The 23,313-nt window shown below is 40.1% G+C and overlaps 1 protein-coding gene across 6 annotated transcripts in view; it reads left to right on the top strand.

Annotated features, from left to right (window-relative positions):
* The window catches only part of rph3aa (rabphilin 3A homolog (mouse), a), a 70,177-nt gene extending 47,105 nt beyond the window's left edge, over positions 1–23,072 (top strand). For all 6 annotated transcript variants that reach the window (XM_047373122.1, XM_047373125.1, XM_047373124.1 and 3 more), the window contains 9 exons: positions 37–116; positions 4,053–4,127; positions 4,318–4,427; positions 4,514–4,640; positions 4,821–4,874; positions 7,304–7,455; positions 7,640–7,721; positions 7,807–7,903; positions 21,615–23,072. In XM_047373122.1, coding sequence (XP_047229078.1) covers positions 37–116; positions 4,053–4,127; positions 4,318–4,427; positions 4,514–4,640; positions 4,821–4,874; positions 7,304–7,455; positions 7,640–7,721; positions 7,807–7,903; positions 21,615–21,748 — 911 coding nt within the window. In that variant the 3' untranslated portion in view covers positions 21,749–23,072. The remainder of the gene's footprint in view (positions 1–36; positions 117–4,052; positions 4,128–4,317; positions 4,428–4,513; positions 4,641–4,820; positions 4,875–7,303; positions 7,456–7,639; positions 7,722–7,806; positions 7,904–21,614) is intronic.
* The last annotated feature ends 241 nt before the right edge of the window (positions 23,073–23,313 follow it).

Below are 23,313 nucleotides of genomic sequence, written 5' to 3'. Positions count from 1 at the left end.
CTTTTGCAAATGTGTATCTGTTTTTTATTGTTACAGCCACACTGGGGTCTCTAGAGTTCAGCGTCCTTTATGAACAGGAGAATCATGCCGTACACTGCTGTATCATTAAAGCTAAGGTAAACAAACCAACATGTGCAGCAGGAGAAAAATGGTAAAGAGGTATCATAATTATATAAGGTAAATACACCTGGACAGGACAATATATTGTGCTTCTCAAAAGTCTACACATATGTGTTAAAATGCTACGTTTTTGTGATGTTAAAAGTCCCCAATGATGAATTATTTAAAAACCCTTTCCATCTTTAATGTGACATAGCCCTGCACAAGTTTTTTCAGCATTAGTAGCCTTTTTTTTTAAGCAGACAGGAAGTGGAGTGAAGACATGCAGCACAGGTTGCCGGGGTCGGGACTCCAACCAGGGACAGCTGCGTTAAGGACTGAAGACTCTGTTTATGGGTTGTGCACTGATCCACTACACCACGCCCCTGTCTTGCCCAATTTAACTGAAAAACAAACAAATCTGTTAGAGAGAAAAACACCTGAAATAACCTGTTTGCATATGTGTGCACGGCCCAAGACAAATACTTGTTTTATGCATCTATTGGTCAAGTTTTAACAATTAGTCTTCTTGGGTACACAACTAGCATATTTCCTGTGAATCTACTAAACTGTAAAAACAAGTTTGGCTCTCCTGGTGATTTCCCTGACCTTTTCTTATTTGTATTGTTTAATTAAAGCCAGATTTTATTAAGAGGAATCAAAATAATCTTAGGTTAGTACTGGTTGGGTTGTACATGTGGCAACAGTTATTAAATATTCTTTGCATGTGTAAACTTTGGAAAGTAAATCCTGGAAATAAAAACAAAAAGTGTTCGAACAAAAAAATATTTTAATTATGTGCACCCAAATGCAACCAGTATATTGCATTTTTTTATTGTATTTTCCCACTAACAGTTTTATTTGTTTTTCTTTGAAAGTGTGCAGAATTAATGTCACATCAAAGGTATGAAAAGTTATAAAATTATTTTTCATTGTCAATATTTTAATATTACCAGTAGCTGACATTTTAGCAGTGGTATGTAGACTTTTTACATCCACAGCACAGTAAAAACGAGACAAGACAGGCCAACCTGGTTAAACAAGCTGAGAAAGTAAAAGATGAAAAACTGGAGCAAGAAAAATGAGGGCAGGACAGCAATACAATACGTAGTGTGGCTAAATCAATAAACATGTTAAAACAAGACAAGCAAGAAGGGACAAGACAGGGCTAATAACAAAGATTGAATAAGACACAACAAGGCCAGATGGTTCAACATAAGCAAAACAAGAGGAAGGGAAAAGACAAAACAAGCAGATGTAAAAGACAAGATAAAACAACAGATGATAGGGAGGATGTAACAAGACACTGAAGCAATATACGATGAGACAGTATGAGATTAACAAAAAGAAAAGGAGCTGAAAGACAAAATCTACAGCAGGAGATGGCAAGAAGAGCCTCAAATAACATAAAACCTAAAACGACAAGGCAAAAAGAGAAGAGACAGAACACCAAACAAACCAAAGACCTGACAAACAAGAAAACAACTGAAGTACCTCAAAGGGAATGCTAAACAGAAATCAACAAAACAGGAACAGTCAAGAGAATTGTGGACAATGGAGAGAAAAAACCCCCAAAACAATTAAGAAAAGATAGAAGACAACATACATCAAATGAAGGACAGCGAAAAAAGCTCAAATCCAAAAAGAAATACACCAAGACAACTTAATATGGGAAAAAGAGGTTTCCAATGAGGTGCCATTTTTAAAATTACACAATATTTTACAGCAATACTTTGAATGATTTAACCTGTCATAAGTGAAACCAAATGGGGGTCTATACCTCAATGTGAACCAAACTAAAGCTGTCAGCTAAAAAGGCTGTAATAAAGATATTCTTCCCCTCAAATAAAACAGACAGAATATGCAATGGCTTTATTCGAACCTCTATCAGTGTGAATGTAAAAATATTGACTTTGTATTCTTTATTTTTTTTATTTAACCAGAGGTTGGAAAATATTTTAGATTTTTAAAAATATATTAAAGTTATGAATACTTGAATTCAGGATAGTCCACATGAGAAAAGAGAAACAACTCAGAAAATAGTATACAACTACGCAAAATATAGTGAAAGACTGTGCGGGGCTTTAAATTGGCAAAAATGTTTATTCACATTTATCTGGGTGCTGTACATTTCCATCAAGCATGTGAGTAAACATTTGTCTTAATCTATGTAACTGTCAACATAACTGCCACTTTTCTGAATGTTACATCATCCTGGTAAATAAACCAAATATTTAACATTTAGCTCGGTCAAACAGCAAATCCGAATGACACCAAGTGACGACAAAGTGAATGATTTGGTTCAAAAGCACTTCAAGCGGACATTACAAAACTACAGCAGTATAGATATTGTTAGATAAGGTCGATGTTAAAACGTTTATGGACAGTGTAGCTTTAAAAAAGTTTTTTATCATATTTTTGGTAAATTCTGAACCCCATAAAGCTGGACAAAATAGGACAAGAAAAGAAAAAAACAACAAATAAATGTGGGACACGACGGGTAAATATGAAGTCCTTACAATAGAGTCAAGGCTTGGTAGATTTGACAAAATGAAATGGACAAGAGCAGGTTCAAGGTTCAAGATGTCTTTATTTTATAACAAGAAGAAGAAAAATAAAATGTGATAAAAACACAAAAAACAAATACCATGCAGTATTGTATGGAAAAATCTTGTACAAAGCAAAATCTGACAGAAGAAAAACTAAAAACTGAGGAAAACCGAAGAATATCTTGGAGAGCAGAATGACAGTGACAAGACAGCAAAATACATGGTACTGAAATCAAATATTTACTGTAAAAACACACATTTAAACACACAGTTTAAACGTTTCCTATTTTAGGTCAGGTTGGATTATCAAAATTATTTCTATTTGCTAAATGCCAGAATAATTAGAAAAATATTTTATCTTCATATTCAGACATTTCCTTGGTATTTGTTAAAGTAGTCTTTTAAGCTGAATGACTTGGGTCAAATGTTTTTGATATCCTTTCACAAGCTTCTCACAAACATCTTCTGGAATTTTGGCCCAATCCTCTGGGCAGAACTGGTTTTACATTTGCACGTAATATTCTTTCCTCATGATGCAAAAAATGTTGTACATTGTAAGTCTCGTCTTCAGCAAATCACCCCAACAACATGATGCTGCCACCCCCGTACTTCACAGTTGGGATGGTGTTCTCAGGCTTTCAAGATTCCTCTTTTCGCTCCAAATATAGCAATGGTCATTATGGCCAAAAACTTCCATCATAGTTTCAGCACAGTACAGAACCTGTCCCTAAAAATTAAGGTCTTTGTCTGAATGTCATTGTAAACTGTAACCTGGCTTTTTAAATTGATTTTGGAATAATGGCCTTATCCAATCTGAGTGCCCTTTAAGCCCGTGATGGGATGGGATGGGATGGGATGGTTGAATGTCTGTCTGTCTGTCTGTCTGTCTGTCTGTCTGTCTGTCTGTCTGTCTGTCTGTCTGTCTGTCTGTCTGTCTGTCTGTCTGTCTGTCTGTCTGTCTGTCTGTCTGTCTGTCTGTCTGTCTGTCTGTCTGTCTGTCTGTCTGTCTGTCTGTCTGTATGTATGTATGTATGTATGTATGTATGTATGCATGCAATTATCTGGTTTCAGCTGTTCACAGAGCAACAAGATGAAATAACACAAAAAAAATAGGTTGGATTAAAAAAAAAAAAAAAAGGAATCGGTCTGAAAGATAAATGCCAAGGCTTATTGAAAAGACAATGCAAAAAAGGTCCACCAGAAAAAAAAATAACCTGACAAGGGTAAATGGAAGACATTGCGGAAAGATGAAAAAAAGCACACAGGTAAAACAAAATACACTAAATTAAAACTGTGTACTCCAGAATGAGATAAATTAAAGGCAGGAAATGGCAAAGGGCTACGGGAGAAAATTACCTAATTTAATCTAAGCTCTAGTCTCTAATTTTTCATTTTTGCTTTTAGGGTTTGAAACCAATGGATTCTAATGGACTTGCAGATCCATATGTTAAGCTACATTTGCTACCTGGAGCCAGTAAGGTATTTATGTATTTTCTAACATACTTATTGCAACAAGTTAACCAGTTAAAGTTCAAGAATAAAATAAATGTGGTTAAACTCTTTCACAAGCAAAAACATCAAGTTTGCTTTTTAATTTTATTATATTGACATTGTGGTTTCTTAGCTTTCTTGCTCCTTTCTTAAAATATTGTGCTTGTCCTGTTCTAAGTCCAACAAGCTTCGCACCAAGACGCTCAAAAACACCCTGAATCCTGTGTGGAACGAGACACTGATCTACCACGGCATCACCGATGAGGAAATGCAACGCAAAACACTCAGGTACTGTTAATTACCTTTACCTTCAATACTGTGAAATCAGCTTTGAATTCCAAAGATTTTTAGAGCTCATCATCATCTTCCCTCAGGCTATCAGTGAGCGATGAAGACAAGTTTGGACATAATGAATTCATTGGAGAGACACGGGTTGCACTAAAGAAACTGAAGTTTAACCAAAAGAAGAGTTTCAATGTTTGTTTGGAGAGAGTGATCCCGGTAAGCCAAAGGGTAACATTCTCTACTCTTACAGTGTGATAAAATCCAATATGGATGGGTATTTGACCCAGTTTGCTATTATAGAAAACCAGTAAGCCATTTTAAATAAATTCTAAACTCCATCCATCCATCCATCCATCTATCCATCCAATTATGATAAATGGTTTGGTTTATTTACAGGTGAAGAAGGCTGTTGGAGGATCAATTCGTGGCATGGCACTTTATGAAGATGATGTAAGTCCTACACAATTATCACTCTTTTTGCCATTGTTTTAAATATTATGGTGACTTGTTAACCAACCCTAAAAGGCCATAATTAACAAACACAAGAATAACATAATACTACTGAACTCTGTGATCAAATATTTTTTCTTTTTTGCAAAGCCACTTTAAAACCTTGTGAAATATGTTATAATAGCCAGAACACACAGCAGTTGTATGATGTGCCAATTAGAACCCACCACACCTTCGACAGGTTGTTCCCCACTGAGTTTTCTTGAGACTACTACTGGAGAAACGCTAGATCAATCATTGTCTTACTTCCTGCTTCAAAGTCACAGTTCTCATAACCTCTCTCCTTGGCTCTTGGAACATTACCGTGTAAAGAAAAATATTGCCACATCAAAGTTTAGTGGCAGAATTTAAGTGGTATACATCCAAGGAGTGTTTTAAAATAGTTTACAGCCATCAGCTGGAGGGGAATCCCACTGAATGGTATAAACCTGCCACCTGCTGATGTAATCTAGCACCTGCTGTGTACCTTAATGTATAGATGTTGTAATACTATAATGATGGTAGGCTCTCAATAAAAATAAAAAGCAAGGGTTATATTTTTCTATTTCTATTCTACTCTATTTAGATTAGATAGCTTCTTTACATACATCAGTACAAATGAGATATATTTATATGATTATTTCAGTATTTTGATTCTAAATATACAATGTTGATAGGAGACTAAATTAAAGCCGACATAATGTCTTTAGCATTTCATTTTGGGCCTAAGGTGGGCAGTGCAATTAAAGGCTGGGGCTGTCGGTTGATGTGCATCACATAACACACGGCACTGCTGATGTGTTTTCAGCTTCAGATGTCAGTTCCAATTGTTATCTCATTACCCTGTTCTGTCGGGTAGGAGTGCACGGCTGGATACTGACCTTTCGAAACAGAATCACCGAACAAAAGTGATCCACAACCTACATTCCCAATTCTGCATCAGATGTTACTTTCATCTGTCCTCCAGATATTGTTTTGTTGTGTGGCTCTGCATATGTCAAATCTAGGAACCTTGACCTACTACATGTTTCCACAGAGAGGAAGAAATGCTAATTTGCTGCTGAGAAAAAAAAAAGATTTTAAAAGCGCCTTGAATTATGAGTATATCTGGAATTTTGTGCAACATGATATCTCTGCAGTTGTTTTGTTTTTCTCTTGTCATCTGAAAATGAGAAGAGTATGGCACAACTGCGAACATGCAAGGGGTTACTCAGTAAAGGAGCCAAAAGCACCATGATAACTCTGGAAAAGCTTTAGAGACCCACAGCTCAGATGGGAGAATGTGTTGGCAGAAAGGCTATTAGTCATCAACTCTACAAATTAAGTTTATATGAAGAAGTCCTGTTTGCAGTTTCACATTAGCCATGTAAGGTGTCCAACAACATGTAGAAGAAGGTGTTCTGACCTTCATTTAAAATTTTATTCATTGCGAAACACCAACTCTGCACATCACCCTGAACACGCCATTTTTCTGGGGAGATAAAAACCAAATACCAGGCATCCTTAGAAAAAACCTGTTAACGGCTGAAGAAGACTTGTGACAGGATTGTGGCGTAGGTTCACTTTTCAGCAGCCCAGAACAATAACAGAATGGTTAAGATCAAACTATAGTCTGTAGCAAGACTCAGCTGTTCACAGAACCTCTCCATCCAGCCTGGCCAAGATTGAGCTATTTTGCACAGAACAATGGGCAAACATTACAGTCTTTACTTGACTAAGTTGGTAGAGTCATACCCCAAACACCTACAGCTGCAAGTGCAAAGAAAGATAATTCAAGTATTGACTCAGAGGAGTTGAATACAAATGCTCACCACACTTTCCAGTTTTTTTATGTATAAAAACTTTGGAAAACTATGTATCATTTCCCTTGCTCTTCATGAACGTGCACTCAAACACATGAAAAGCCATTAACGTTTGTTGTTTCAATATGACAGAATGATTTAATGGGTATGAATTGGTTTTCATGTCACTTAACCTTGACACCAGAAGAAAGAACAAAAACGCTCATTGGTATCATTTTCTCAGTGTCCAATAAAATACTGGGTTTAAATGTATGTAAAGGAATAAATTCTGTGTACATTACATCTAGCATTGTGTTGTGCAGTTCTAAAACCCACTTCTCGTGACTGATATCCAAGAACTGACAGTCGTTGTAAAATGAGGTTAGGACATCGTACTGTATGTATTATGGCATTTCAGTCTCAGAGAAAAATGTGTAGACAAGCTATCATCATCCCTTTGAGTTGTAACAGTACTGGACATGTACGCTTTCCTCCATTAGAGGATAACAGCAGATAATCTATCCAGACATGGGCTCAGGATAAAGGAATATTAAGATAAATATGCATTCATTTGCTGAATGTGTAATGCTTGTCTGTGTGTATGTGCAGCTGAATGAAGGTGAGGACTCAGAGGAGAGGGGGCGCATCCTGATATCTCTGATGTACAACAGTCAGCAGAGTCGTTTGATGGTGGGCGTGATCCGCTGTGCTCACCTGGCTGCCATGGACTCCAACGGGTATTCCGATCCGTTTGTCAAAATGTACGTTCTCCTTTCATCCACCTTTACCAAATATATCTGATTAGATTGGAAATTCCTGTGTTGCTTTAAAACCTTCTTTGATATTCAGTGTGTTTTTAAAGGCTATATACAATCTGATAAGTCCATCTAAACAACAAACAGGTGAATTAAAATGTCCAGCATTTTCTGCTTCTTTGTGCTGTAGATATCTGAGGCCTGATATGGGAAAGAAAGCCAAAAACAAGACGCAGATAAAAAAGAAGACCCTTAACCCAGAGTTTAACGAGGTCAGTTGTTTCTGAACCAGCACGAAACAGACAGGCTCTCTCTGATTTAACTGTACAAAACTATGGTATCTTCACTGTGTTTCAGGAGTTCAGCTATGAAATTAAGCATGCTGAGCTTGCCAAGAAAACTCTTGACGTATCAGTCTGGGACTATGATATGGGAAAATCCAACGATTTCATAGGTAAGTCTAGATCTTGGTTTGCAAACATTCTGAATTTCCTCATAAACTCCCTTTAACCTTTATTTCGAGTTATTTATATATGATGCAATGTCTGAAAGTCTGATTTTGTCTGACTTGGCTGAGATATTTACAGTGCCTTGCGAAAGTACTCGGCCCCCTTGAACTGGTCAACCTCTTGCCACATTTCAGGCTTGAAACATAAAGATATAAAAGTCTAATTTTTTGTGAAGAATCAACAAGTGGGACACAATCATGAAGTGAAATTAAATTTATTGGATGTGTTAAACCTTTTTAACAAATACAAAACTGAAAAGTGGGGCGTGCAATATTATGCGGCCCCTTTACTTTCAGTGCAGCAAACTCACTCCAGAAATTCAGTGAGGATCTCTGAATGATCCAATGTTGTCCCAAAAGACTGATGATGATAAATAGAATCCACCTGTGTGTAATCAAGTCTCCGTATAAATGCACCTGCTCTGTGATAGTCTCAAGGTTCTGTTCAAAGCCCAGAGAGCATCATGAAGACCAAGGAACACACCAGGCAGGTCCGATATACTGTTGTGGAGACGTTTAAAGCCGGATTTGGATACAAAAAGATTTCCCAAGCTTTAAACATCCCAAAGAGCACTGTGCAAGCAATCATATTGAAATGGAAGGAGTATCAGACCACTGCAAATCTACCAAGACCCGGCCGTCCCTCTAAACTTTCATCTCAAACAAGGAGGAGACTGATCAGAGATGCAGCCAAGAGGCCCATGATCACTCTGGATGAACTGCAGAGATCTACAGCTGAGGTGGTAGAGTCTGTCCATAGGACAACAATCAGTCGTACACTGCACAAATCTGGCCTTTATGGAAGAGTGCCAAGAAGAAAGCCATTTCTCAAAGATATCCATAAAAAGTCTCGTTTAAAGTTTGCCACAAGCCACCTGGGAGACACACCAAACATGTGGAAGAAGGTGCTCTGGTCAGATGAAACCAAAATCGAATTGTTTGGCCACAATGCAAAACGGTAGGTTTGGCGTAAAAGCAACACAGCTCATCACCCTGAACACACCATCCCCACTGTCAAACATGGTGGTGGCAGCATCATGGTTTGGGCCTGCTTTTCGTCAGCAGGGACAGGGAATATGGTCAAAATTGATGGGAAGATGGATGGGGCCAAATACAGGACCATTCTGGAAGAAAACCTGTTGGAGTCTGCAAGAGACCTCAAACTGGGACGGAGATATATCTTCCAACAAGACGATCCAAAACATAAAGCCAAATCTACAATGGAGTGGTTCACAAATAAATGTATCCAGGTGTGGAATGGCCAAGTCAAAGTCCAGACCTGAATCCAATTGAGAATCTGTGGAAAAAGCTGAAGACTGCTGTTCACGAACGCTCTCCATCCAACCTCACTGAGCTTGAGCTGTTTTGCAAGGAAGAATGGGCAAGAATTTCAGTCTCTCGATGTGCAAAATTGATAGAAACATACCCCAAGCGACTTGCAGTTGTAATTGCAGCAAAGGGTGGCGCTACAAAGTATTAACGCAAGGGGGCCGAATAATATTGCACGCCCCACTTAAGATTAGTCTGACCAAAACAAATGGAGAAAGGCTTGTTTCTATTTTTTTACATGCCTGAGCCTCTCTAAGTAAATTTTATTATGCTTCATGCTTTCAGTGGTCAGACCTACACAGCATTTAAAACAATTTAATTAGTGCAACACAGATGTGGACTTGATAAATGACCTTATAAACATCATATACTTGCACAAGTATACACACCTTTAACCATTCCACATTTTGTTATGTTGAAACAACAAAGATTCAATGTATTTTATGGGGACTTTATATCATAGATCAACACAAAGTGTTGTTATCCTAAAATAGAAAGAAAATTATGATGGTTTCTATTATTATTTATTTGTATTTATTTTATGGGCTGCACGGGTTGCAGTTAGTAGCACCGTTGCCTTGCAGCAAGAAGGTCCTAGGTCCGACTCCCGGCCAGGGGTCTTTCTGCATTGTAAGATTTATGATTATTGATTAGTTAATATTTATCAAGAATGATAATTTAAAATCATAATTTGAAAAAGATTAATTTCTTAACCAAAAATCATTACTTACGAAACGAGTTTGTTACGCGTCTGTAACAAACTCAAAGACGTCCGGCCTTCCTCCTTTGGCAAAAGTGGAAAAGTATGAAGGACCTGGAACAAAAACAAGGAGGAAGATTTTGCTCCCTTGGAAAACCTCCGCGGGTTTTTGGTTACATGTTAAATCCACGTCTTTGATCGGTAAAGTAAAACTTGCAAGTCTTCCTATCCTCGCAAGCTCAACTCGTTGAGTTTCTCATGAGTTTGGCCAGTGGGGAGAATTAATGAAAACCCACATGTGAGTTTCTTCTCCAGAAGGATGCATGCCTATGTTGCGTGGGTAACCGGTCTCGGTTTCCAGCGGGGAAAAGCAAAAGAGAGAGGCCTCATATTCCTTATACTGGTCCTTCTCAAAATATTAGCATATTGTGATAAAGTTCATTATTTTCCATAATGTCATGATGAAAATTTAACATTCATATATTTTAGATTCATTGCACACTAACTGAAATATTTCAGGTCTTTTATTGTCTTAATACGGATGATTTTGGCATACAGCTCATGAAAACCCAAAATTCCTATCTCACAAAATTAGCATATCATTAAAAGGGTCTCTAAACGAGCTATGAACCTAATCATCTGAATCAACAAGTTAACTCTAAACACCTGCAAAAGATTCCTGAGGCCTTTAAAACTCCCAGCCTGGTTCATCACTCAAAACCCCAATCATGGGTAAGACTGCCGACCTGACTGCTGTCCAGAAGGCCACTGTTGACACCTTCAAGCAAGAGGGTAAGACACAGAAAGACATTTCTGAACTAATAGGCTGTTCCCAGAGTGCTGTATCAAGGCACCTCAGTGGGAAGTCTGTGGGAAGAAAAACGTGTGGCAGAAAACGCTGCACAACGAGAAGAGGTGACCGGACCCTGAGGAAGATTGTGGAGAAGGGCCGATTCCAGACCTTGGGGGACCTGCGGAAGCAGTGGACTGAGTCTGGAGTAGAAACATCCAGAGCCACCGTGCACAGGCGTTTGCAGGAAACGGGCTACAGGTGCCGCATTCCCCAGGTCAAGCCACTTTTGAACCAGAAACAGCGGCAGAAGCGCCTGACCTGGGCTACAGAGAAGCAGCACTGGACTGTTGCTCAGTGGTCCAAAGTACTTTTTTCGGATGAAAGCAAATTCTGCATGTCATTTGGAAATCAAGGTGCCAGAGTCTGGAAGAAGACTGGGGAGAAGGAAATGCCAAAATGCCAGAGGTCCAGTGTCAAGTACCCACAGTCAGTGATGGTCTGGTTGCCGTGTCAGCTGCTAGTGTTGGTCCACTGTGTTTTATCAAGGGCAGGGTCAATGCAGCTAGTTATCAGGAGATTTTGGAGCACTTCATGCTTCCATCTGCTGAAAAGCTTTATGGAGATGAAGATTTCATTTTTCAGCACAACCTGGCACCTGCTCACAGTGCCAAAACCACTGGTAAATGGTTTACTGACCATGGTATCACTGTGCTCAATTGGCCTGCCAACTCTCCTGACCTGAACCCCATAGAGAATCTGTGGGATATTGTGAAGAGAACGTTGAGAGACTCAAGACCCAACACTCTAGATGAGCTAAAGGCCGCTATCGAAGCATCCTGGGCCTCCATAAGACCTCAGCAGTGCCACAGGCTGATTGCCTCCATGCCACGCCGCATTGAAGCAGTCATTTCTGCCAAAGGATTCCCGACCAAGTATTGAGTGCATAACTGTACATGATTATTTGAAGGTTGACGTTTTTTGTATTAAAAACACTTTTCTTTTATTGGTCGGATGAAATATGCTAATTTTGTGAGATAGGAATTTTGGGTTTTCATGAGCTGTATGCCAAAATCATCCGTATTAAGACAATAAAAGACCTGAAATATTTCAGTTAGTGTGCAATGAATCTAAAATATATGAATGTTAAATTTTCATCATTATATTATGGAAAATAATGAACTTTATCACAATATGCTAATATTTTGAGAAGGACCTGTATAGTCCACTGTGACATCAGAGCTGCGACGCCCCTTCCTACCAGCTGCAATTCTTGCTGGGAGTTGTGGTAGCAGACCATACTGGGGTATATAGCAGCAAACAAATGGTCCAACAGCATGAAGTTCTCCCTGTGCCTGCGTGGGTTCTCACCAGGTACTCTGGCTTCCTCCCACAGTCCAAAGGCATGCCTGTTAGGTTAATTGGTCTTTCTAAATTGGCCTTAGGTGTTTGTGTGTTGCCCTGCGATGGACTGGCGACCTGTCCAGGGTGTACCCTGCCTCCCACCTGTAGACTGCTGGAGATAGGCACCAGCTTCCCCGCAACCCACTATGGAAGAAGCGGTATAGAAAATGTCTGACTGACTGTATTTATTTTCAGCCCAATGTTTGCCCATTTACTCTTTGCAAAATATATATAGGACTGTCAAACTGGATGGAAGTTGTCAATGAAGCAATTTTAAGGTCTCGCCCCAGATTTGGATTTAGGTGTGGACGTTGACTAGGCCATTCTAAAACATGAATATTCTTTTGCCTCAATGACTCCATTGTTGTGCTGAACATTTCAGGTCATTGTTCTGCGGGAATGTGAACCTCAGCCCCAGTCTCAAGTGTTTTTCAGTCTCTAAAGGGTTTTCTATTTGGATTGTCCTGTATTTAGCTCCATCTATTTTCCCATCAACTATGAACAGCTTCCCTCTCTCTGAAGAAAAGCATCTCCACGGCATGCTACAACTGCCATGTGTCACTATGGGCTGTGTGTGTCTAGGGTGATGTTCAGTGTTAGTTTTTCTAAACACATGGCCTTTTTTTTTTTCCTTCCCACACATGGCCAAAAAGGTGTTATCTGGCTAGAGCACATGCTTCCATTAGTTTGCTGAATCATCCACATGACTTATAGGAAACAACACATGGGATTTCTTTTGGCTTTCTTCTCCCCACTGTTGGGGCCATCCATTTTGGTCGCACATTTTGACGCACGCAACTTAACAGACGTCGCAGCTCTGACATCACTGGGAGTATAAACCGGCTGAGATGCAGAGTTTCGGGGCCATTTCCCGCCTGTCACAGGACAGCGTATAGGAGGCGCATTTCTGGTGAGACAAGAGCTCGCAGGCGAACTTTTGCTCCACAAGGCCATTCCCCGAAGAGCTTGAAAGCTGGAAATCTGTCTGATACGAGAAGATCAGAGGATTTATTTGCCGATCGAAGACCGCGCCACAACCGGCGCAGGTGAAAACCTACAGAGGTTCTATGTCCAAGAAGAAGAGTTTCCTCCTTGTGTATGCAGTCGACTAAAGGTTTTTCATATTTTGCCCTCATGGACGGATGAGAAGTTACCGTTTTTTTTTTTTTCCTTAATTCGATCACGGACGCATGATCCCCCCCTCCCCTCCTTTTCTTCAGACCTGATCCATCCTCAACCGGTGGAGAGCAGAAATCAACGTCAAAGTAATTTCGTTCTTTTCATAGTAAACCGGATAGGTGCATTTAGAGGTCTGGGCAGGACGAGGCAGTTAAGGTGATGTAGGATCACCAGTAGTTGATCTAAGGTATTAACTTGTTGCATGCAATACTGATTGAATTATGTTATGTTGAGCTGTATTTTTATTTGCTGCGCAAACGCTGCTGAATTGTGCGTGGTTAATGTTTTGTCCAGCTGATCCCAAATCAGCCAGGAGTTAGAAGTTGGACTTTTAAAGGTTTTTTATTCAAGGCAGCTGCGGTCTGGGCCTCGCCCGACCACTCTTTGTTCCAGCTTTATTGCTGGAGATTTTCCACTAGGTTCCCACCTCAGAGTTTTATGACCCTTTGTCAAGATTTGGGGCGATCAGCTGGTTGTGGCTAAAGGGGTGTGGCCCCACCATTTTACCAGCTGATTGCTGCGATTGAGACATCAACACGACAGGAGGATTTCTTTCCATTTAACCCAAATTACATATTTTGTCCATAAACTGCTGGTTTGATCTTCATAGACACTAAATGCATATATATATTTTTATTTTATTATTATTGTTAGGTAGTCATTATTATTCCCTTTGTGTAGAACGGTGCTTGTTAGTTTGGTGAAGGTTTTTGGACCAGAATAATGGTATATCAGAATTATTTGGCTTCAATAAATCTTCATATATATAATTAAGAGAAGCGTTTGTGTTTATTTCGTGCAAGAGTGATTTATCTGTCAAAACAAGGTCGAAGTTCCCCCACCTTCGGTGAAGCGGTTGAATAAACAGTGACAGTTTGTGGTTTTGGTTAATAATTTGTAATTATTAAAGAGCTTTGAGCCCATAATCACAACACCAGAGGATATCTCTGATTTCTATTCGTAAGTGATGATTTTTGGTTAAGAAATTAATATTTTTCAAATTATTATTTTAAATTATGATTCTTGATGAATATTAATTAATCAATAATCATAATCCTTACATTATGGCGTCCCTGGGTGGGCCTTAAAATGACAGATATCACTGTTGCAGGAAGTAACACATTTGTGATATCCTGGAAACTCTGTTGGGAGATTTGGTAAAATTTTGCAGTTGTAAGCTGGAGGATGTATCTTGACTAATATTGGCTCAATTCTACTGCAGAGAAATAATAATATACTCCTAATAGTAATAATAGTTTTTCTAAGGTGCTTTTGTGGATGCAAGGTGGACGTTTTGTGTAGTTTATGGTGAAATTCAATGTAAATTGCCAGCTTGTCAAAGCAACCCCTGCTGGCTTAGAGCTGTAGCGCAGTCAGCTTGTTGCCAGAGCAACCAAAAATTCCTGGCACAGTAGGAGGCATCCTACTATCAGCCGTTGGTGTAATTACAGCCATAACTAACACTCTCCCAGTCAGGGAGGAAGCAACACTACGTTCTGATGGCCATTGAGTGAATTGCAGTTGCACCAGGATTTTCTCCGCTGCAGAGGCGTTTAGTGCCACCTTGTGGTCACTACTGAGAATTACAGTTGCTGCCACAGAATTTAACTAATTTGATTAGTTTATTAACACAGGCAGATGATCCCATCATCGATGATCAAAGGACATAGCTTGAGCTAAAATCAAGTTATTGATCATTTATTGCCACTTCTGCTCTGAAATTCATGCATTTTTGCTGGGTTTTCTTGTGTGTGTGAAGAGTGTTTTAACCAGACTCGCATTACTAACTTTAGTTGTCTAACTTGCTAAGTCCTGCAAGGAAGTAAATAACACATAGTATGCATCACTAATATTCATTTGAAGCTAAGAATAGCGTTGAATGTTTTAGTTTTATTTATCCCACCTTTAAAATTTTATTTTAAAATTTGGGTTTTGTTTAAAACAAATTTTTGTGTGTGTTTTGCTTAATCAATTCCATTAAAGCATAGACTTGGGTAAGCCACAGTTTGAACGGTCAAACCTGTGTGCCCATTTTAAGCAAACCTATACACCTGGAAGATACATATACGAATCACACAGCTAGCTGAGTGCTTAGTCTGTTTGTGTTACTGCTAATTGTCACTACTGGCAATTTTAGTGGTCATTCATAGCTGAACACCTTGTTTGTTGTTGTGCATTTTGGCCAAAGATGGAGAAAACATCCCAGACTGCAGCTGGAGATGTGAGTCAGGAGGGCCCCACAGAAATGCAGGCACAGGAAGCCATTGGAGCTTTGATTTTATTGTCATCAGAGGAGCTTAAAGCTCTTAATGATTATGGCATTGAGGATTGTGAAGCAAGGATACAGGAATTGCTCCAGGTCATTAAGAACCCACCAAAAGACACACAGGTGGCCGATGTGTTAGGACGGCTCACTCTTTTATATCAGCGAAGGGTCAGGTTGGAAGTTGAACAGCGTTTTAAACTACAGTTTATGCTGAATAATACTTTGCCGACAGCAGAGGCAACTAGGTGTGAACTGTTAGAAGGGGAAAAGAGGTTGGAAGCAGCCAGAAGGTTGGAGGTAGCTGAGCGTAGCCAGGACACACCCCCATCCCCGGAGGACTGGGGGGTGGAGATAAATCCTGTCTCATAGGTTGAAACCTTTGAAGTTGAGCCACACATGCAACACCCTGAGAGAACCTTCCACTCAGAGCGGGAAAACATAGAAGCTGCTCTCCAGAGGCAACCTTCCCAAGCTTGTGGTTTTGCCCACACATCCACAGAGTCCAGAACAGGTATGAGTAGGCACATTACATATATTGGTGCGGTGTCCCGCCCCACTGTAGTAGACAGCCATGAACAATACCTGGCGGTGGACTCACTAGAAGTAAATGGTTCAAGTTTTAGGGGCGAGCAACCTTCATATGACTTGCAGGACCCAGCTCTGCAATCCCTCATCTCCGCCAAGGCGACATGAGAGCCATCTCGGGGACTCAGGTGGTTCATACTGCCCTCAACCGCCACCATTGTACCATGAGCAGCCTCCAGTGCCTCCCCCAAGGGTGAAGCGTGATGCCCTGACACACAAGGGATGCAGCAGGAGTGAACCTTCACATGATGACTCAGATGGGCCAGCACCAATCCCTGAGAGTGGATCGTGCACACGCCAACTTGAGTCTCTTGCCCAAGGCATAGAGCGTTTTGACCCCAATAATGAGGAATCAAACATTGATGATTATCTTAGGGAAGTGGAACGCTGCCTTTTAGACCTGTGCTGCCCATCAGCACAAGAAAAATTGAAGCTCATCTGGAAGACAACATCCAGGAGCGTCCATGTTTTCATGGAGAGCCTGCCCCCTGCAGTCCGAGACCATTATTCAACCCTCTGCGAAGCTTTAAGGGAAGAATATTCTGTGTACACGGACCGGGCCTCCACAGCACTTGGTGCTTTCACTATCCAGCAAAATAAAAGCGAAGCATCCAGAGAGTATGACCAGTGCCTGAGAGCTGCTTACTTTCAAGGTGGTATTGCTCCTGGCATAGAGGAGGAACATGCTTTTAAATCTCTGTTCCTCCACAACCTTCATGAAAGCGCACGTTACGATGTTACTATGTGCTGTAAAACAAAAACCCTCATCATGCAGGAGATCTGTAAATACACTCAGATGGCGTGGGAAACACGTGCAAGCCCTACTAATGGATCAGAAGGTGAGGCTTTTACAGGTGCACACAGAAGAAGACAGTCTTGCGTTAGAAGGTTGAGAAATGCCTTCAAGCAGAACCCATGTTAAGAACAGGTTAAGAGAATAACATATGTTTGGTCAGCTGGACCGGGGGGGTGATACTGAGTACCAACCACGGTCAAAGTTGCTGGACCACTTCCGGCCGAACAGACGACCTGACCATCATGTGAGGCCCAAAGGTAAGCCTGACGGTAAAGGTTGGAGTCAACGTGCAGGATGGAACCCAAGGAGAGAGATGGAGGATGCCTTCCGCAAGATTCTGACAGAAGCAGTGCGCCAGGCATGCGCCCAACCTCCACCATCATTAGAGGCAGCTGACCATCTGGTGAAACCGAATCCAAAACCCCCGCCAGCACGACTAGGCGTGGACCCAGTCTCCACAGCCATCAGAGGCTAACTGATCAGATGGAGAGACAAACCTGGGAAACTCAAAGAACCCCTTGGGACCTCTCCAGGAGAAACACAACAAACCATTCCTCCAAGATTCTTAGGTAAACTGAACCAAAATGAACATACAGGTTACCTATACTATCTCACCAGTATAGGAGGACATGTCAAACTGAGGTTCCATTTCAAAACAGGATCAGAGATCAGCCTGATGTTCTCGGTCTTGTTTGAGGAGGTGAGTAGAGCCATGCTCTCCCTCAGTAAACCATTTCAGGCTGAAGCTTGTGATGTAAGCATCACCAGCTGGGTGGAGATGGACATCACACTCAAAGACATGACTCTGGTGCACCCCATCTATATGTGCACATTAAACACAGAGCTTTTTCTTGGTGGCCAGGACTTGCTGGACAGGCTGTCCCCACTCATTGACTGCCACCAGGACCAACTCTGGGTCCAGGCGGAGGTGCAAACACCATTGGGTGCAAGCAGCAAACCATCCTTGGTGACAAACCAGGTTGCCAGCTTAGAGGAGCCCAAAGAACCTCTCAAGCCCTTGTCGGTGCCAGACATGGGCTGTGACACAGCTGCACCCAGCCACCCAGAAAACTCCTCCCTGCAGTCATGCATCATTTCTTTGCTCTTTAAAGAACCCAGGTGTGAAACCTCACAACCCCAAAGTGGTGGATGATGTACATCTGGAAACCATGTTCATACCAGAAGTGGTTCTAGCTTTCTGGCTAGGGCAGTTATCAACTGGTAGAGAGCTGTATGACCGCTTGTGACAAGAAGATCCTCTTTTAACTGAGGCACAACACAGCCACACACTGCTTTTAGCAGACGGGCTCCGCCCTCTCCTCAAGACAGCCAGAGTGTGCACCTCCAGTGTACAGATTGGCATAAAACAGCTCTCCCATGCTTTGAGCATTGTTCCAACAGACCAAAGGGGGGTCAAATTAGCCTACGCCCATTACTCTCCTGTAGTGGGCCATAGGAGTTGCAAAGCCACACTCCACACCCTCCAACAGATGGCGTACTGGCCTCCAACGTCTCATGACACTCAGGTCTACATCCAAGGATGCTTAGCTGACTGCCAGTTTCAGCCATCCCAATCAATCGGTCAACCTCCGCTTCAGCGAAGGGGGGTTACATTACTTTGGTTCCACCTTCAGACCAACTGGGTCGAACCAGCTCCAAAATTAGCAGGAGGTAACAAATTCCTTCTAACTGTGACATGCAGCTTCATTCAGTCAGCACCAAAAGACACCGTTATCCCAGCTGCTGCTCTTTTGCTGAACCAGAAGTTCTACATCAAAGTCTCCTCCCCAAGAGCAGAGCTTGTCTCCATGTCCGGGAAAGGAGAGACCAGTGCGTAGGACCAGTTTAGATAGATGCATGTTTCACAACTCACACTAACATTCACAAACCACTAACAACTTTCTCTAACACCACCCTTCCATAAAGGCTAGATATGTGGAGTTTATGACTAAAAGTTGTTTTGTTAACAGATTCTCAGACCAAAGTTGGGGCTCTCTGCAGTCTTTCCAGGTATTCTGGAGGTATTCTTTTTTCCATTTTTAGATGATGGATTCAACAGAGCTCTGTGAACATGTGAGGCTTGCGATATTGTTTTGTAACCTTACCATGCTTTCAATGTTCTCTCTTCACACCTGTCTGCTGTGTTCCTTGGTTGTCATGATGCTGTTTTTCACTAATACTATAATTTATGTTGAACCACCACACAAAGTCCCAATAAAATGCTGTGTGAGTTTTTGTTTGTAATGCTACAAAATGCGGAAAAGGTTAAGGGGGGTGAATAGTTTTATAAGGAACTGCATATCTCTCTGAAATATTTACACTTTCCCCTTTCTCATTTTTAAAACATAGTATATCAGAAGTGCAAAACAAAAAACTGAAAAAGAAATGAATTAAATAAAAATGAAAATGTTTTAAAATATCTCTTTTTAGGGGACCCTTACTAGAGTCGTCATCTTGGAAATCCAGCTTGTTTTGCGATGCATGTCTATCAAACACAGAAAATGTGATCCACTTGTATTCTTTTGGCATCAGATTGCAGCTTTTTATGTTTCACAATCCAAAACAGACCTACTGCCACAAACGTAGCTGGTAGTTGATTGCTTTTATGAAATGCTCATAATTACTGTTGGATGAGTACTGAAACTTTCAAACAGCCAGTCATAATGATCTCAGTTTTGTACAGGGTGGGCAGTGAGAGACTGTTGTCCATATGTTGATATTTAGATCACAGTTTAAAAGAATGTCGGTCTAACTTTATTCGACAGGAAACAGCAATATGAAGATGTGAATTTCAATTAATTTTGTGCCCCCTGACAGCATCTCAAAGTGGAATAAAAAAAGATGTTTAAATGTTTTGATGTATAGCATCACAACCTCTTGAACTTGTTCACATTTTGTCACATTAAAGTGAAAACACTGAGAATTTATGTGATAAAGTTGAAGAAAAATCTCTGCCTGCAGTGTATGGATACGTTTAAGGCCTTTTGTTTAGGCTTTTGGCTCTACTTATAGTAAAGAAAACAGTAATTCAGCCTTGAAGTAACAAATGCATGGACTAGTTTTTGTGCATCATTCTGGTAAAGGATCTTTCTATTTTGGCAATATTGTGAAGGCAAAAATAGTTTATCCTGTTTTACTTTATTACTAGAGGCCAATTTTATGCAATCAAGATTAAGTGACTAACGAAGCAGTTCGTCTTTTAAAGGGTCTTGTCAGAAGAAACTGTATCCTGCTAAGGATAAAGTGTGAAAGTGTGAAATATGATTTTTTTCCTCTACTTACCTAATGTGGCCTCTTTTCTCATCTAGCAAGGGCAGCGCCTGTGAGTGGGCAGCAAAGCCTCGGTGACCCGTCCCCCCTTGTCTTGTGTCATGATGTATGTTTGGATGGGTTGTACTGGAATTCTAATTTCCCCTCGGGGATCAATAAAGTATCTTTGAATTGAATTGAATTGAATAAGCTGTCCAGGATTTTCTGTTCTCAAGACATGGTTATTGTCTTCCTAACTGATTGGATTTATCCCGAATCATAGATAAATATAGACAAAGGGAAGGATTATAAACAAAGGAAATGTATCCAGTGCTGTCTGATCACTTTAAGTGGAAGCACATACATAGTAAAGAGAACTGGCCCAAGAAGGAATACCTGCGGTACTCCAAAGCAATAGTGGTGTATGAGGAAGATTTATCATTAACATGAGCTAACTGGAATATGTCGAACAAATATAATCTAAACCAGCGTAGTGCTGTTCCCTCCATTCCTACTGCATGTCCGTCCCTATATAAGAAAATACTGTGATCAACTGTATCAAATGCAGCACTGAGATCTAGTAGGACAAATACAAACACAAGTCCGTTATCTGAGGCAATAAGAATATCATTAGTGACAGGGTGAGACAAAACAAACCTTTTGGCCTACTTGCAAAAAACACTAAAAAATTAATACTGCACATCAGCCTGAACAAACCATCCCTATGGTGAAATACAGTGAGGGCAGCATCACACTGTGGAGATGCTCTTCTGTAGTAGGGACACAGAAACTGGTCAGAGTTTTCATTTATATTGACATTTTTAGTTGTAACATGAAAATTACAAAACATTTACGTGGATATTAATGCTGGAAAAACACTGTGAAACTAATAATGATAGTTAGTAGAACCTCCTTCTTTTTTTATCATTTATAACATTTTTTATCATGACAACATATTGTCTTTGTGATCCATTTAGCTTTATTTTCAAGGCCTTAGAACATTTTTGTGAGTCACAACCATGCTTCTCTGTAAAAAGCTTTTTCCTGGGAGTAGTATAGTGGTACACTGCACGACCCATATACGGAGGCCTTAGTCCTCAACGCAGCTGTCCCAGGTTTGAGTCCCAACCGCAGAGACCTATGCTGCATGTCTTCTCCACCTCTCCACCCTACTTCCTGTTTGTCTATTTTTGAAAAGTAACAAAAATGGTGGCCGCTTTTGCTGCAAAAAAAAAAAAAAATTTAAAAAGCTACTTTTTAGTTGTGATTTAAGAGCCTTATGTAATGAATAGAAACATTTCTTTTAAGCATAAAGTTTAAAAATACTTTCTATATTCTTGTTGTCCTATGTTTCTTCAGGAGGATGTCAGTTAGGAATCCAAGCTAAAGGAGAGTGTTTGAAACACTGGTTCGAATGCCTCAAGAACAAAGACAAGAAGATTGAGCACTGGCATGTTCTGCTTAATGACAACACCATCCAGTTTGAGGATTAAATTATCCTTAAATGATTCACTTATTAGCTCCTTTACATTCTAATTTCCCTGCTAAATGTTGATTTTCAGTTTCTAAAGGTAGACAAATTTCTTCATGTGTTTGTATGTAGTTTTGGGGGCCGGAACTACAATGTGAATTGTACATTTCTTGTGACAAACATGGATGTCGATCTAAAGTAACCCCATTTACTCACCCACCCACCCCTCCTAAACTGATCCAGGAAGTTTATCATATCTTCTGCATAACATGATAAATGAGCCTGTGAACTGAGTGTTTATCATAATTCATGAGGGAATTTCCGGTTCTCTGTCTGACCTTTTCTCACCCCATCATGTCATACCTGTGACCACGTCATTGCTGGGTGAAGATATCAGCTTTCCTGATATACCTAATCTTATGGTAGTGGTGGATGTGTAATGATATTCTGGTGATTGCGTTGTCAAAATGTAAAAAAATAAAATAAAATAAAATAAAAAAAAATATATATATATATATACATATATATATGTATATATATATATATATATATACATATATATATATATATATGTATATATATATATATATATATATATATATACATATATATAGTTACATTATTGTTATTGTGCCAACCAAACATGCATCAACAAAGTTGTGTTGTCTAAATGAAATACTTTTGGTTCCATGCAGCTCACCTTTCTGTGTGCATGTGCTACAGTCTTCATTTCTGCTGAAGAAATTCAAATGGCAAATTAACGCTTCTGCCTGATGCACTATATTACCAAAAGGATTTGTCTGTGTACCTTTACATGTAAATGAACTTTGATTACATCCTATTCTTAATCTTTAATTTGTTGATGGACCCACCATTGTCAGCAATAGCAACTTTAACTGTTCTGTAATCATCTTCCACAAGGTTTAGGAGTGTGTTCATAGTTAGAAAACCAAAATTGCAGCCTCTGCTCTAATTCATCCCAAAGGTGTTCAAGAACGTTGAGGTCAGGATGCTGAGCAGGCCAGTCAGCTTCTCCACACCAAACGTTATAAACCTGCAGCCTTGGAAGTGGTTGGAACACTGGAATTAATTGATTTGGTGGTGTGACCCGATACTTTTGGCAATGTAGTGTACTTCTCCAAGAATTGATTATAGAACTAAATTTGACCCTGTCGTGCTCAAGGTAATGAAAGATTCCTGTTCTGATCTAACTCAATATTTTAATGTCAGGTGAAAAGTTTCCAGCTGCTCATTTACCTTTTCTCTCTGTATTGCTGCTGATGCATGTATGAGGCTATGTTGTTTGCATACATGTGCCTAATGAATAAAGAGACAATGGCACTTGATTTGGACCAGTGTTTTTTTATTCTATGACATGGCATAAACTTTGCCTGAATCAGGCGAGGTCTGATCCAATCAGCTCATGCAGACACGCAGATGCGAATCAAGTGGACTTTGACTTTTCTTGATAATGTATTTTCTCTCCAAGTGGGTTAAAGGTCACATGCCTGATTTACTCTGTCTGACCTTGAAACAGCTGTAAAATAAATTCAGGTATTGACCCTCTAGAAACATTTGATCTTACCA

The sequence above is a fragment of the Girardinichthys multiradiatus genome, chromosome 8 (genome assembly GCF_021462225.1).
Source record: "Girardinichthys multiradiatus isolate DD_20200921_A chromosome 8, DD_fGirMul_XY1, whole genome shotgun sequence".
Lineage (NCBI taxonomy): Eukaryota > Metazoa > Chordata > Actinopteri > Cyprinodontiformes > Goodeidae > Girardinichthys > Girardinichthys multiradiatus.
This window is presented reverse-complemented; position numbering and strand designations above follow the sequence as displayed.